The sequence below is a fragment of the Palaemon carinicauda genome, chromosome 43 (genome assembly GCF_036898095.1).
Source record: "Palaemon carinicauda isolate YSFRI2023 chromosome 43, ASM3689809v2, whole genome shotgun sequence".
Lineage (NCBI taxonomy): Eukaryota > Metazoa > Arthropoda > Malacostraca > Decapoda > Palaemonidae > Palaemon > Palaemon carinicauda.
In genome coordinates, this window is record NC_090767.1 from 58,610,194 (window position 1) to 58,625,048 (window position 14,855).

At 43.5% G+C, this 14,855-nt stretch overlaps 1 protein-coding gene across 1 annotated transcript in view; it reads right to left on the bottom strand.

The window, feature by feature from the left end:
• Positions 1–8,206: 8,206 nt before the first annotated feature.
• Positions 8,207–14,855, bottom strand: part of LOC137633994 (DNA-directed RNA polymerase I subunit RPA43-like) — a 38,769-nt gene continuing 32,120 nt past the window's right edge. The window contains exon 4 of the mRNA XM_068366236.1: positions 8,207–9,567. Within this exon, the coding sequence (XP_068222337.1) occupies positions 8,280–9,567 (1,288 nt within the window). The 3' untranslated portion in view covers positions 8,207–8,279. The remainder of the gene's footprint in view (positions 9,568–14,855) is intronic.

Here is a 14,855-nt window from a genome sequence, read left to right on the forward strand (position 1 = left end):
CACTTTTTTTCTTAAGTAGGACAAAGGGTAATTAATTAACTTACAAAATCACTTAAGAAATTTAAAATATGATAATAATTCACTAATTCTCTTAAGTAATATTTACAAATCTGAGAAATACTTAGAAATTAAGTAAAGAAATGTGTTAAGTATTCAAGAATTTGGGTCGCTCACATCAATATGATAAATCTATTCACACCTAAAAGTGTTAACAAAACCGTCATTTATTTAAACAGCAATTAAATAAATTAGATTTTCTATCGTGAATATAACTATTATATAAATTATCTTTTTAATTATATATATAAATAATAAATTGGATTATTGTAGTTAATTTTAGAAGGAGGAATTGTGTAGCACAACCGTTCTTCACCGCGTCTTGTACTATACTGATAGTGAGTGTCACTGAGTGAGTGATTTTGACTAGGGTTGCCAGGTTTTCTAAATGTGAAAAGGTCAATTTCTAATCAACAGAGGCTTTAAAAGGTCAGCCCATTAATAGAAAAAGGTCAAAAATATAGTATTTAAGGGCCGGCTTTTTTCATATTACTAAAGGCCAACCTATTTAAATACAAAAGGTCAAATTTGAGTTTTTTTTTGGCCGGAAAAAAAGGCCAAACTGGCAACCCTGAATTTTTGACATGACACTTCAAACGTAGCTAAGTGAGACGATGCGTTCATTTGAAACATTTCTAAAAAAATGTTAGAAATCTATATATTTATAAGCATATAAACACAATTTAAGCTTTTAAATATATTTAAATATATTTTTTTATCTTTCTAAAATTTTTATCTTGTATATAAATACGTATTTTTATATATATAAATAATAAAATTTCATTTTTTTAATATTTTATTTTGTAGAACGCAACTAAAATGCCTCGCGGCCACCTCATTAAATATTCAGGAATCGTTAGTGCTATTGACCGGGTGATAATGTACCTCAGGAATTCGCGCTGAGAGAGAGAGAGAGAGAGAGAGAGAGAGAGAGAGAGAGAGAGAGAGAGAGAGAGAGAGAGAGAGTAAACACTTAGAATTTAGGAGAGAGAGAGAGTGTAAACTATAAGAATTTAGGAGAGAGAGAGAGAGAGAGAGTGTGTGTAAACTCTAAGAATTTAGGAGAGAGAGAGAGAGAGAGAGAGAGAGAGAGAGAGAGAGAGAGAGAGAGAGAGAGAGTGTAAACTAAGAATTTAGGAGAGAGAGAGTAAACACTATTAGAATTTAGGAGAGAGAGAGAGTGTGTGTAAACTATAAGAATTTAGGAGAGAGAGAGAGAGAGAGAGAGAGAGAGAGAGAGAGAGAGAGAGAGAGAGAGAGAGAGAGAGAGAGAGAAAGTGTAAACTATAAGAATTTAGGAGAGAGAGAGAGAGAGTAGACACTTAGAATTCAGGAGAGAGAGAGTGAGTGAGTTTAGGTCAAATATAATTATATATATTAGCTTATTAAACTAATAAACTATTTCCCTACAGTAAAAAATTCTCTCAAAAAAACCTTCATTTATTTATATCTATAATATGATATTAAAGCCACCCAATGCGCTGGCATAAGGCCCATTGATTCAAATTTCATATCAGCATTTTGTAGACCTAACTAAAGAAACTCATTTATAATTATAAACTCAAACTAAAGGGTTAGTTTCGTCGCTTCACAGCAATGCGTCTAACCCTCCCACGAAGAGTGCGCCGTTTTAAAACTCTACGCTAGAGTGATTTTAATAGTGAATTATTAAAGCTAGCCATAGTATAGGGCTAATTGATCTAAATTAGTCTGTTTGGAAAAGTAGGCCTACGCTAGAGTGATTTTAATAGTGAATTATAAAAGCTAGCCATAGTGTAGGCCTAACTGATCTAAATTATATTTATACCAAAATATGTTTCTATTATCAATAGCTGAAAATTTTCATATATATAGTTTATCATGCAGTCATGTGCTTTAATATGTTACTATATATTGCAAAACACATCCTGCCTGTCTGTCTCTTCAATTGCATAAATATATTTGCATATTGAGAACTTTAATAAATCTCTCTTCTATAATAGGCCTAACTACTCAACTATTGTTCTGTCTGGTCTAAATCTACGAACTCTCATCTTAATTTGTTAGAGAAAAATTGCATTTTTATGAAATTTCTTATTCCTGATCTTGATATTAATCTCTTGACTATATTTCAGTTCTTTGTTTGTGTTGCGTAAGATTTTTCATAATCCTGACCAACCTTTGCGTTCAGATCTTCCCAGACTGTACCATCCTGTACGTAGTACTATTCAACGTGTACAGTTAATTCTAACAGTCTTACTTTCTCCATCATAAGGCTCGATACTATACAATAGTCTAGAAGTTTTATTCCACCTGTGACCATACTCTGGAATGATCCTAATTGGGCAGTTGAATCTGTGGAACTATAAAGAAGTTCAAACTTGTTGCATATGTTTTTAGTCTATAGGGAACATCTTTGCCTGGCAATAAGTTGAACAGGAGTTCAAGCCCCACTTGAGCATGATAGTTTCTTGGTGTCGGCCACCTCACTGTGGAGAATTTTTTAATGGTTACGTTCTGAGTGGGAACTTAGTCCGGGAAAGTCTCCTTATAACAGTTACATAAAGTTCAACAGGGGAGGATAGGAGCACTTACTCTCGGGGCACAAACACCCTGCTAATACTTTACTGTCACAATTCACAAACCATCACTCACATACAAAAGGAAAATTTTACTGTCCAGAGGCCGGAAAACTCCACACAATTTTGAAATAATTTATGGCCTACTCTAGCTTTGTCAGGTCTATAGTCATTTCATTCTCAGGCTCTGTTCCGGCTCCGTCCCAGCTACCCCAATGAAATGCTGGACAGTTATTTTACGTTAATGTAATTAAGACAAAATCTAAAAATGGGAGCAGTGATGTAAAGTAGTTTAAAAGTTTAAAGATAAGGATCTTTACCTTCGAAGCAAATATATTAATGCAAAGTTCCTCGCTGTTACCACCTATAGACTTACTTAGGTTTTCTCTTCAAATATTGGGTACTTTGTCCCGTGAACAACTATTCATTTCACACATTAAAATAAATGAGGGAGCAAAAATACTAAGGAGGTTTAATTAACCTAATATTGATTTATTCTCAAATTTACATCAAAACACAACGGACATCTTAACAACACAAAAATGGAATAAAAAGAGATGCAATTCAAATAATGAAAATGATGGGTTAGACACGTGGTCTGCAACAATCAAAATCAAAATGGGGTCTGGCACGTGGCCCACGTGACCCAGAGACTATGCTAGTCTCAAACCAAAATGATAACGAAAAAATATTTACACACAATCCCACCGCACACAGTCCGAATAGTGTATTTAGCCAGGTTCCCTATCAAGTTAAAATTAGTCTAAGCTAATAAAAAATGGGGGAAAACTAAATGGCCATTGATGTAGTACCTGCACTCCTTTGAAGTTTAGTCCTATGCCCGAGATAGCTGTTGACCTGGTTGTTGCACTAATTGGCACGCTGCACTCTTGCCTGGCTCACCCCAAGAATCTCACTTTGGCTGCAACTAGGTACAGCTGGTTCCTCTTCTCAATCTCTCCGACCGGCAGCAACAGGACTCGTTGGTGAGACACGTTTTGGAAGAGAGAGTGGGGTGAGCCAGAATTGGCCGGGTTCAATGACCAGGCAGGTCAGCAGGCCAGGGCAGCTCCTCGTAGAATGTGGTCGACACTACGGTCGAAGAGATCACCTGGCTTCACCTTGCCAAACAAGTGAAGAGCTTGATGCGCATGGTAATCCATTGGGGTTGCCATATCGGGACTTAAGGACAGGGCAATATATTGTTGAAAGGAGTGCAGAGGAGGCAGGATTTTGTACTAAATACTCAGATAAATCTTGCTGCTCTGAGGGAGGTTATATATACAGCAATCCTACCTATTCTGGCTTGCTAAAAATTAATATTTAAAATGATTAATTAGCAATGGACTGGTACGATGGGCATACATCTTAAAATTAACAAACCTTAATTGGTATTGAGAAATATAAGATGCATTAATTCAGCAGTATTGGAATTTATATAAAAATGTAGTTTAGGAATTTTAATCTCGACCCATGTAGTTTAAGGAAAGAACCAACATACGCCGTGGTTACACTAAGGCCCTCTAACGTGCGTATCTACGCTGTGACGTCACGAGCATGGCGTGCGTCACTGTCAACAAGTTTAGATTAGTCTTCCCTATATTTTGTTAAAGAAAACTAGATGTAGGAGAGAATTTTTAAGGGGTAGCTATAGTATTAGTAGAAGAGAGCTAAAAATACGATTAAAAGAAGAAGAGTGAAGAAAATTCTTCACACTCACTATCCTTGCGAGATATGGACACAGGGTTTTGGAGAGCCTTATAGGTCTAGCTTCTGAGATATCAGCGGCCATTGTCTGGCATTCCCTGGTCCTAGATTGTTGGAGAGGACGCTTGATCGCTGATTATGTTTATTCATACCCTTCAGACATGCTTACAACGTGCCAAGCGTTATGCGCTGACAGCAGTATCCCAGAAGATAACCTGACTATCGTGACGAGAAAATATAGTCTGCCGACTTTTCATCTTTCTCGTACAGACTTGTGCTGGCCGGGCGGTAGCGTCCTTGCCTGGTGATTGCCAGACTGGGGTTCGAGTCCCGCTCAAACTCGTCAGTTCCTTTGGTCGCTGCAACCTCACCATCCTTGTGAGCTCAGGATGAGGGGTTTGGGGGAGCCTATAGGTCTATCTGCTGAGATATCAGCAGGCATTGCCTGGCCCTCCTTGGTCCTAGCTTGGTTGGAGGGGGGCTTTGGCGCTGATCATATGTGTATACGGTCAGTTTCTAGGGCATTGTACTGCTTGATAGGGCAGTGTCATTGTCCGTTGCCTCTGCCATTCATGAGCGTTCTTTAAACCTTTAAACCGAAGTTTACTCTTTCTAGTTCTGTCGACAGCAACTCTTCTCTCAAGCCTCCTGTTGTCCCACTGTCTGGTGAAAAAGTAATTCCTTTCCTTCAGAACTTCGCTTGATCCTCTAGTTCACAACACCGAATTGGCAAAGTCCCTGGGTGAGTCGACGATTCAGATAGACAGACCAAGGCAGATGACTTCACGCAGAGATGAATCATCCTTTCTTTCCGACTCAATCCAAGGGAGGGCCTTCCGTCAGAAGCCGATGGATCAACCTGTCCTCTATCAAAAAGACGTTCTTTGCCAACCCAGGAGAGGCAAGAGCTTTCTAGACCACTTAAATCAAAGTGAATTATGAAACCCACATGTTTGAGCAACACCCCAAGAACCGTAAGCCTCTCGTTTCACTTCCTGAATCCATATACTTAACTATAAACTTCACAAAGGATCGTCAGCCTCGGTGTTCCTTAACTGTAGAAATCCAATGTCCATACTACCACACCCAATTGCAAGACAAACACCTCGCCAGGACGCAGTAATCCTCTGCAGACTACGACTGGGATATATATGCAACTGGCAAATCATCTTGGATAATGGCGAAGACCCTGCAGCACAGCATAGACCAATTAGACCATGCAAGTACTGTAATCAAGACACAGAAGAATCTTTACAGCACTATCTACTGCAATGTCAGGAAACAAGCCTGCTTCGGCAGGATCTTAATCAAAACACTCCTGCAACAGCAATTGTCAAGCATATAATTGACAATCATAACACCCTCTCAGCCTTTCTCCACAGCTACCCTCTACCGAGATAACGTTGCAACAAAGCCAACGAGAAATCTAAGCGGCAATTAGAGAGAAACCTTATCCCCCCAGCAATTTCTATGCTGGGAGCAAAACGATTGTTGGCGGCTGAGGACAACAACTCGCGCTCCTTATAAGGAGGCAGTTTTGTCTTCCCGTCCTGTTTTCAGTCTGGAAATGGGGTCGGAGTCGTCGGCGATCTTTTTGACTTCCAACATATCTTACTCTCCTCTTAGCTATCTCCGTTGCTGGAGTCAGAACGAGTGCTGGCGGCTGAGGGCAACAACTCGCGCTCCTTATAAGGAGGCAGTTTTCTCTTCCCGTCCTGTTTTCAGTCTGGAAATGGGGTCGGAGTCGTCGGCGGTCTTTTTGACTTCCAACATATCTTTCTCTCCTCTTAGCTATCTCCGTTGCTGGAGTCAGAACGAGTGCTGGCGGCTGAGGACAACAACTCGCACTCCTTATAAGGAGGCAGTTTTGCCTTCCCGTCCTTTTTTTCAACGCTGGAACTGGGAACGGAGCCGTCGGCGGTCTTTTTGATATCCAGCACCTTTTTCACCTTCAATCTCTTTTTTTTTTTCAGTTCAGGCATCCCTCCAAACCACCTTTGTAAGTCTCAATGAATAAAATCATAAGTAACCTTTATTTTTACTTTTTTTCTTTACTTATTCACAGGTACAGGAATTTTTTTATTCCATCCTATCTCTACTACTAAAACTGCTATAATTCCCTCTTTCAGCTCTCTCCCACTCAGCTGAAATCTCACACTATCCCTCTATCCCACAATTTAAGCTTAAACCACTACAAAGTTTTTTACTTCACTTATAGCAACTTTTCCAACTTAAACTTTTCAACTCCTTCCCGAGCTCTCCTACTTATCGGGACTTGCTACTAAATTCTCTCTAACTAAGACTGGAGCCAGTGGGCTCATAGGAAGGCATCCCCTTCCCACAATCAATTACTCATTTCTCAAACAACCCAAAACCTATCCCAATATCCTAAAATAAATGTTGCAGAATATCCCCCATCCCAATATATCCTACCTAAACACCTACGGGCTGCAAGATTGCAAAAGCCCGTGTCTGGCTAAACGGGCCAGGCAATCTTCAACAACAACAAGTCCTTCTAGGTCTTCAGCCCTCATAAGGGATGGTGCTTGTTAATACGCTCTGGAATTATTCCATCTCCCTAGAATACGATAGCACAAATCCAAGATCTTTTCCAAGAATACTTAATCGGGGAGGCGGACGATGGACTGGAAAGCAAGTGGCATCCTTCCACGTCGGGGAAAGCAAGCAAGGAAAGTATTGTACACCCTCACCACTGGCAACCAAATGTGCGTATCCGGCCCTGTTCGTTTTTCGTAGGCACGAGAAACGGGAAACGATAATGCACGGGTGTGGGAGGAAATTCGTCAGGACATGCTATCTTTCCCCCTTCCTGACATCCCTTAGTTAAGTGAAGGAAGAAGATAGAAGCATGTCTAAAAGGGAACTGGGAAGAAGGACCATAAAGATTCATACTTACCTGGAGAGTGCAGATGCTTGATCATGGCGGAATCACTCAAAAGCTCATGCGAGGGAGAAACTCATTCTTTGCCCATGCTCCAGTTAACCAAACCCTGGTTTTAAGGTTCACCGGCTAAGATCGGTCATTGCATTTCTGAGCTGCTTCTAAAGACAGTGGCAGCTCGCATCAAGGGTACGAACGACTCCGAAGGTACCAGTCGGCAAGTGAATTTCCTAATTGCATCCCAGAGGAGAAGTTACTACACGTCACGAGAATACTTATTCCTCCTCTTCTTTTGAGAGCAAGTCTCTGAAGAAGAAAAAACAAGGAGTTGGAAGAGGAGAAATAAGGAAACGCACAGATATTCTCCCTTCTATGACTGTGTACCCGAAAAGGAAGAGGAGAAGGAAGGTACCGGAACCCCTGGGAAGTACCGTGAACACTCGGTGTTACTGGCACCACGTTGCATGCACAATGTTCACCACGAAAGGCACACTGGCACCACAAAATATGTCACAGTCACCGTTTGATAGAAATTCTGATATAAATAACGAGTTTAAACTCTTTGAGGTACAGTAATCATCGGGCAAGGAATATATCAGGTGACAATTAGATGAACTTCCTCCCGAGTAAGGATGCTACTGTTAGACGACTAAGCTACGCTCCCAGCGGCTCCTAAGTGTCTTTCTGTTCGGAGGAGCGCATATGATACCTGTCAAAGGGGAGGACTGCGAACAGTCATGCCTTTCACTTAAGGAATGCAAATTGTGTTGCTCTTCATTGAGACTCTGCGTCTCATGCATGGAGGACGAAAGGTCTGTATTGGCGTGGGAAGAAATGACAATAGAAAACACCATCCTGGCTTTGTTTATAATTCTCAAAGCATTCTTAAAACTCCAGCCTCACCCATTTGAGGCTGAAGGGTCAACGTACAGTTCAGGAAGTCAAACAAGTCAAGAGGGAAAGAGGTCAACAAAAAGAAAAATGCAACGAAAATTACTTATATTTAACAAAACATTTAGGAAATAAAACAAAACTGCCATGCGATTGAGCAAGGCTCAATCTTCGAGCCTCTTCTTTTTCTTCTTCTTGGACGAAAGGGGCGACTCTTCGGCTTTCCGTTTCCTGGACTTTTTTGCCGGGGTCTCGGCCATGAGCGAGCTCAGGAACATAGCATCCATTTGCGCTTCACTGATGTTAAGAGCTTTCTCTTTCTTCCGTTTCGCTGTTCCGATCGGTTCACTCGGCATTTCCTCTACATTAAACAACGAGGTATCTAAAGAGTCCTTCTTCTTTTTCTTCCGCTTTTCCGTTCCGATCGAATCGACCGGGGTCGCCCCGCACTCGACCATAAACGATGAATCTGGAGTATCCATTGTACCGTCGCTGGTGGTCAAGGACTTTCTCTTTTTCTTTTGCTTGGGGGTTTCCTCGCACTCGTCCCCAAACAACAAGGCCGGAATGTCCGCTAGTCTGTCGTCGATGGCCAAGTCCTTTTTCTTTTTCTTTCGTTTCTCTGTTCCGATCAATTCGCCCGGCGTGCTTTCGAACTTGACATTAAACAACGAATAATCTAGAAAGTCGGGTACTTCGTCTCCAACGGTCAAGTCCTTTTTCTTTTTCTTTCGTTTCTCTGTTCCGGTCAAGTCTCCTGGGGTGCTTTCCAACTTGACATTAGACACCGAATAATCTAGAAAGTCGGGTACTTCGTCTCCAACGGTCACGTCCTTTTTCTTTTTCTTTCGTTTCTCTGTTCCAGTCAAGTCTCCGGGGGATTCATTATACTTGACGTTAGACATCGAATAATCTAGAAAGTCCGGTATTGCTTCGTCAACGGTCACGTCCTTTTTCTTTTTCTTTCGTTTCTCTGTTCCGGTCAATCCGTCCATCGTTTCTTCGAACTTGACCTTAGACAACGAGAAATCTAAGAATTCCTGTTCATCGCCGTTTGTCAAATCTTTCTTCTTCTTTTTCTTTCTCTTCTCCGTTCCCGTCAGGTCCCCTGGCGTATCCCCACTCTCGACCATAAACGAGGACTCCGCGGCATCGGTTATTCCGTCGCCGGTCAAATACTTCTTCTTCTTCTTTTTCTTGGGCGTCTCCATCCCGACCGAGTCGCCTGGCAATTCCCCGCACTCGACCTTTAAATCTGGGAGATCTATCACGTCCTCGACCATCAACAGCTCTTCCTTCACCTTCTTTTCTTTCTTCTTCTTCTTCTTCTTCTCAGTCACAACCGGTTTCGTATCCTCCTCTCCTTCGCTGCTGCTGATACCGCTGTCCGTGAAGACTTTCTTCACGTTGGAGCCGGAAGACTTAGCGACCACTTTTTTCCTCGCCACGATACTGCGGACGAAACAAAAGGACAAGTCCGTTAAATGTGAAACGAGAATCTCTATGGCATATTGTTATACTTTCAAATAATTAAAGGTATTGAAAATCATTTACAGTACTGTACTATCTAGGGGGTAGAGTTCCCTTGCTTGAGGGTACACTCGGGCACACTATTCTATCTTACTTCTCTTCCTCTTGTTTTGTTTGAGGTTTTTATAGTTTATAAAAGATCTATTTTAATGTTACAGTTCTAAAATATTTTATTTTAAATTTTCATTACTACTTTTGTAGTTTATTTCCTTATTTCTTTTCCTCACTGGGCTATTTTCCCTATTGGAGTTCTTAGGCTTATACCATCCAGCTTTTCCAATTAGGGTTGTAGCTTAGCTAGTAAGGATGATACTAAGCTACAACCCTAGTTGGAAAAGAAAGATGCTATAAGCCTAAGGTCTCCAACAGGGAAAAACAGCCCAGCAAAAAAAAGGAAATAGGGAAACAAGATAGATTAGTATGCCAGAGTGTGCCCTCAAGCAAGAGAATTCTAACCCAGGACAGTGGAAGACCATGGTACAGAGGCTATGGCACAACCCAAGACTAGAGAATAATGGTTTGATTATAGAGTATCCTACTATTTATCCTATACAGAATTTTGACATGTTATCTCTCTCTCTCTCTCTCTCTCTCTCTCTCTCTCTCTCTCTCTCTCTCTCACCAGCCACCCGTTGAGATACTACCGCCAGAGAGTTATGGGGTCCTTTGACTGGCTAGACGGTACTGCATTGGATCCTTCTCTCTGGTTATGGTTCATTTTCCCTTTGCCTATACACACACACACACACACACACACACACACACACACACACACACACACCGAATAGTCTGGCCTATTCTTTACATATTCTTTTCTGTCCTCATACACCTGACAACACTGAGATTACCAAAAATTTTTATTATTATTACAGTATTATTATTATTATTATTATTACTTGCTAAGCTACAACCCTAGTTGGAAAAGCAGAATACTATAAGCCCGAGGGCTCCAACAGGGAAAATAGAAGAAGAACTCTCGATAAAAATGCCTACAGTGAGCCACGCAAGGTGTGGAAATGATAATTATCATAAATATAAGATAGAAATCAAGACACTTATCTATTACCTTATTTCTACGTTAATCAAGCTATGTCGTCCCGATGGAAGCTCCCTATAGACAGCTTTTTAAGGGATATTTGGCTACAGTGATACTCCCAGAGAATTGACCATAGGTCTCCAGAATCCTAACTCCTGGTGCGAGTATCCTTAAAAGTTCTCTTAAGGATATCGCATAATATCAGGGGACGTATATCTTGATACGACACACGGCAATCTTCACCCCGAATAGAGTTTCCGCTCTGAGGGGGAAGAGTGGCGAAATTGAAGGGGAGCCGTTATCAAGGTTACCCTTCCTCCCCTACTATTACAGGGCCCAAAATGGCGGCTCATTCCTTATTCAGTAGCGCTTTTGACCGCTATTCGAGGAATTTATCATGCATTCTCCAGCATCTTCTGCCTCTGGAAAGTTGAGTATTTAATCTTTCCTGTGTATAATTTTTACCTCCCTTCTCACAATTAAATTAGCATAAATCTAATCTGTTTATCGGAGCATAGCCGGCAACCGGAGGCGCCATTTTGGACGCTGTCGTTGGTCATGCATGCTTTATTTAGTCAGCAGAACGACATTCCCGGTATTTAGCTTTAATGAATTATAGCTATTTAGGCAAAATTATACTAGTGAAGATAAGATCATGCACGTATATTTCCTCTTCCTTAAATGTATCGATCGTATATGTTAGTATCTCGGTGATATATAGCGTAGCCGAGATCTCGCCCTGCGCAAGGCTAACCTAGCCTACGCGCTTTAGTATACTTTCATACATTATCTACTGTAACCACAAAAGTAGGAACTTTTGTGGTCACACTATGTGCAGGTCTCATGCCTCCTGTGTTGTAACAAACGAAACCTTGAGGTACTGGGATCCCAAGGACTGCAGCGTCTGCTCGGCCTTGGTGGCCGAGGGTTACAGCGACCCCAAGTCAACAAGTCGAGGGATGCAGCACGAGAGAAGCTGCGCAAGTGGGTGCGAGGGTTCCAAAAGAACTCTCCGGGACCGTACCTTCCCAACGATAGGATGCGAAGCTTGCGGTTCCCGAAGGCAACAGCTGATGTCGTCGTACCCCAGGCACGACCCGGGCCTCCAGATCACAGTTGAGGCTGAAGTCAGTGAAGCCATGCAAGGCATGGACATCCACCAAGAGGAAAGGATGTCTGAAGTGTCCACGGACAAGGAGAAGGATCTCCTTCGGGACGATCTACTCTACCACCCGGAGGAGACGAAGACTACGACTCGACAGAAGCGGAGGAGCCCCTTCTGCCTGTGCCGGCAGCAGAGCCGACACCGTCTACGTTTTCGGCTACTACCCCTCTATTGGACGCAATGGGTCCGGCAGTTTTGGCCCACATTACCGCCCTAATGGAGAATCTAAGTAAGGAGAACGTATAAAGGGAAGCAAAGATGACGAGAGAGTTCCGCGAAGCGACTCGGACCGTCACCTCCCGAGGGTCTTACAAGCGACCCAGAGTACAAGACCTGCCATCCTGCTCCGAGACCAATCCCTGGAGGTATGCGGAGTTCATGCCTATCACCAACGGCAAACTCTACATTTCGGAGAAATTGAGAGCCGTCCACCTGGACGACATTCAGTTCTGGCCGAACTTCAATGCTTACCCGGAGTGCTTCATCCGGCTAAAGCATGAACCAGTGACGAAAGAGAAGACGGAACCAAAGGAGGTCATGGTATTCGACCACGACAAAGCACAGGCTCTCTTGACGAGTAGCCTGAAAAAGGCAGGTTGTACTAACTCGCGAGTTTCTGCACTGAGCAAGAAACACCCTACCTTCCTTGCTCCTTCTTCGAGAGCCTTCCCCTTCACGTCGAAGGCTTTTCAGAGTGTTGCCAAGGCGGTTGAGGCAGGCAAATCATGCCCTGACACAAGAGGAATGGAAGGAGGTCCACCTAACCTTCTCAGTAGGAAAGCTTGAAGCAGATATCGCGGGACAGCAGTTCAGCGAGAACCTACCTAAGCTATCGGACTTTCTCCTGCGAAGGGAGCAAGAGACGAAAGAGAGGCTAGCCGCTTCTCTTTCCCTCCAGAACTGCATAGAGATGTGTGCAGGCCACAACAGCACCCCAGATATGCTCACGGTCCTGGCCATGATGCACATGGCCACCCTCGTAAAGGACCTGTACGCCTTCATGAGGGCTAGGAGAGCCTGTAGGGAGTTCTTGTTTGCTGCTGCGACGGTGAAACACAAACCCAGGAAGCTCATTTCTTCCAGTATCTGGGGTAAGGAATTTCCCAAAAGAAGTGGTCCAAGAGATAGTTGAGAAAGCCACCACAGAGAATAGGAACCTTCTCCAAAAGTGGGGCATCTCCTCATGACCGCAATGCCCCAAATGGGCGCTCATCCACAGACCACCTTCCAAGTGGTGCCTCAACAGCTAGTTGCCCAGTCACCAGCTTTCAACCCAGGGTTTGAGAGGCACACTACTACCTTTCGTCCGAAAGGAAGAGGTTCTCCACGGGGCTCCTCAAGACACCCCTCACGAGGCAGGGGAGGACTCCGTCAGGGTGGCAAGCCCTCCGGACCATCTAAGCAATGAGATGCTACAGGTAGGAGGGAGACTCCAACACTTTCGGGATCGTTGGACCTTCGATCCCTGGGCCCACAGCCTAATCAAAAATGGACTAGGATGGAAATGGAACAGATCTCCACCTTCATTTCCTTAATTCTTCCAACACTCCACCCACTTACTGGAAGAATATACCTTATAACTCTTGTACAAGAAGGTTATAAGGAAAGCAAAGTCCATCAAATTCCAGGAAAGGCTGTTTTGTGTGCCCAAGAAGGACTCGGACAAACTCAGAGTCATTCTGGACTTGTCGCCACTCAACAAATTCATCGAGAACAACAAGTTCAGGATGTTAACCCTTCAACACATAAGGACCCTGCTACCAAAAGGGGCGTACACAGTCTCAATAGACCTGCCAGATGCTTACTGGCACCTTCCAGTTAGCCGCCCCCTCTCCTCCTACCTAGGATTCAAGCTACAGAAGACAAAGTATGTCTTCAGAGCCATGCCCTTTGGACTAAACATAGCCCCAAGGATCTACACGAAACTTGCGGACGCAGTCGTACAACAACTACACCTAGAAGGCGTTCAGATAGCAGCGTACCTGGACGACTGGCTGTTGTGGGCAGCATCCAAGACTGCTTGTCTGCAAGCATCCAAGAAAGTGATCCAGTTCCTGGAACATCTGGGATTCAAGATCAACTTCAAGAAGTCTCGCCTCTCTCCAGCTCAGGAGTTTCAATGGCTGGGAATCCATTGGAACTTGAAGTCACACCGCCTCTCCATTCCACCAAGGATGAGGAGAGAGATCGCGGGTTCTGTCAAGAGACTACTGAAATCCGACAGGATCTCAAGACGCCAACAGGAAAGAGTACTGGGCTCTCTCCAGTTTGCAACAGTAACAGACCCGGTGCTAAGAGTACAGCTGAAAGATGCGTCAGGAGTCTGGAGAAGATACGCATCAAGCGCTCGAAGAGATCTACAGAGAACGGTACCGAAGTTACCACGACCACTTCTCAAGCCTTGGTCGAAGGTCAAGAGCCTAACGAGGACCATTCCCTTACAACCACCTCCCCCATCGGTGACCATCCACACGGATGCTTCGACGGAGGGATGGGGATGTCACTCCCATCAAAGGAAAGCCCAAGGGACCTGGTCATCCCTGTTCAAGACCTTTCACATCAATATTTTGGAGGCCAGAAACTATCCCTTCACAGATCAGGTCACATCAGGCTGGTCTTGGACAGCGAAGTGATAGTGAGATGTCTGAACCGACAAGGCTCGAGATCGCCCCACATCAACCATGTGATGTTAGCCATCTTTCGTTTAGCGAAAAAGAAGAGATGGCACTTATCGGCAGTTCACCTACAAGGGTTCCGCAATGTGACGGCAGACGCTCCATCCAGGCTAAAGCCGATAGAGTCAGAATGGACCCTAGATGCAGACTCATTCTCCTTCATTTTGGTAAAAATCCCAGAACTGCAGATCGACCTCTTCGCGACGAGCGACAACAAGAAACTACCTCGATATGTAGCCCCATAAGAGGACCCTCTGGCAGAAGCAACGGACGCCATGTCCATCAATTGGAACAGATGGACCCGGATCTACCTGGTCCCACCAACGAATCTCCT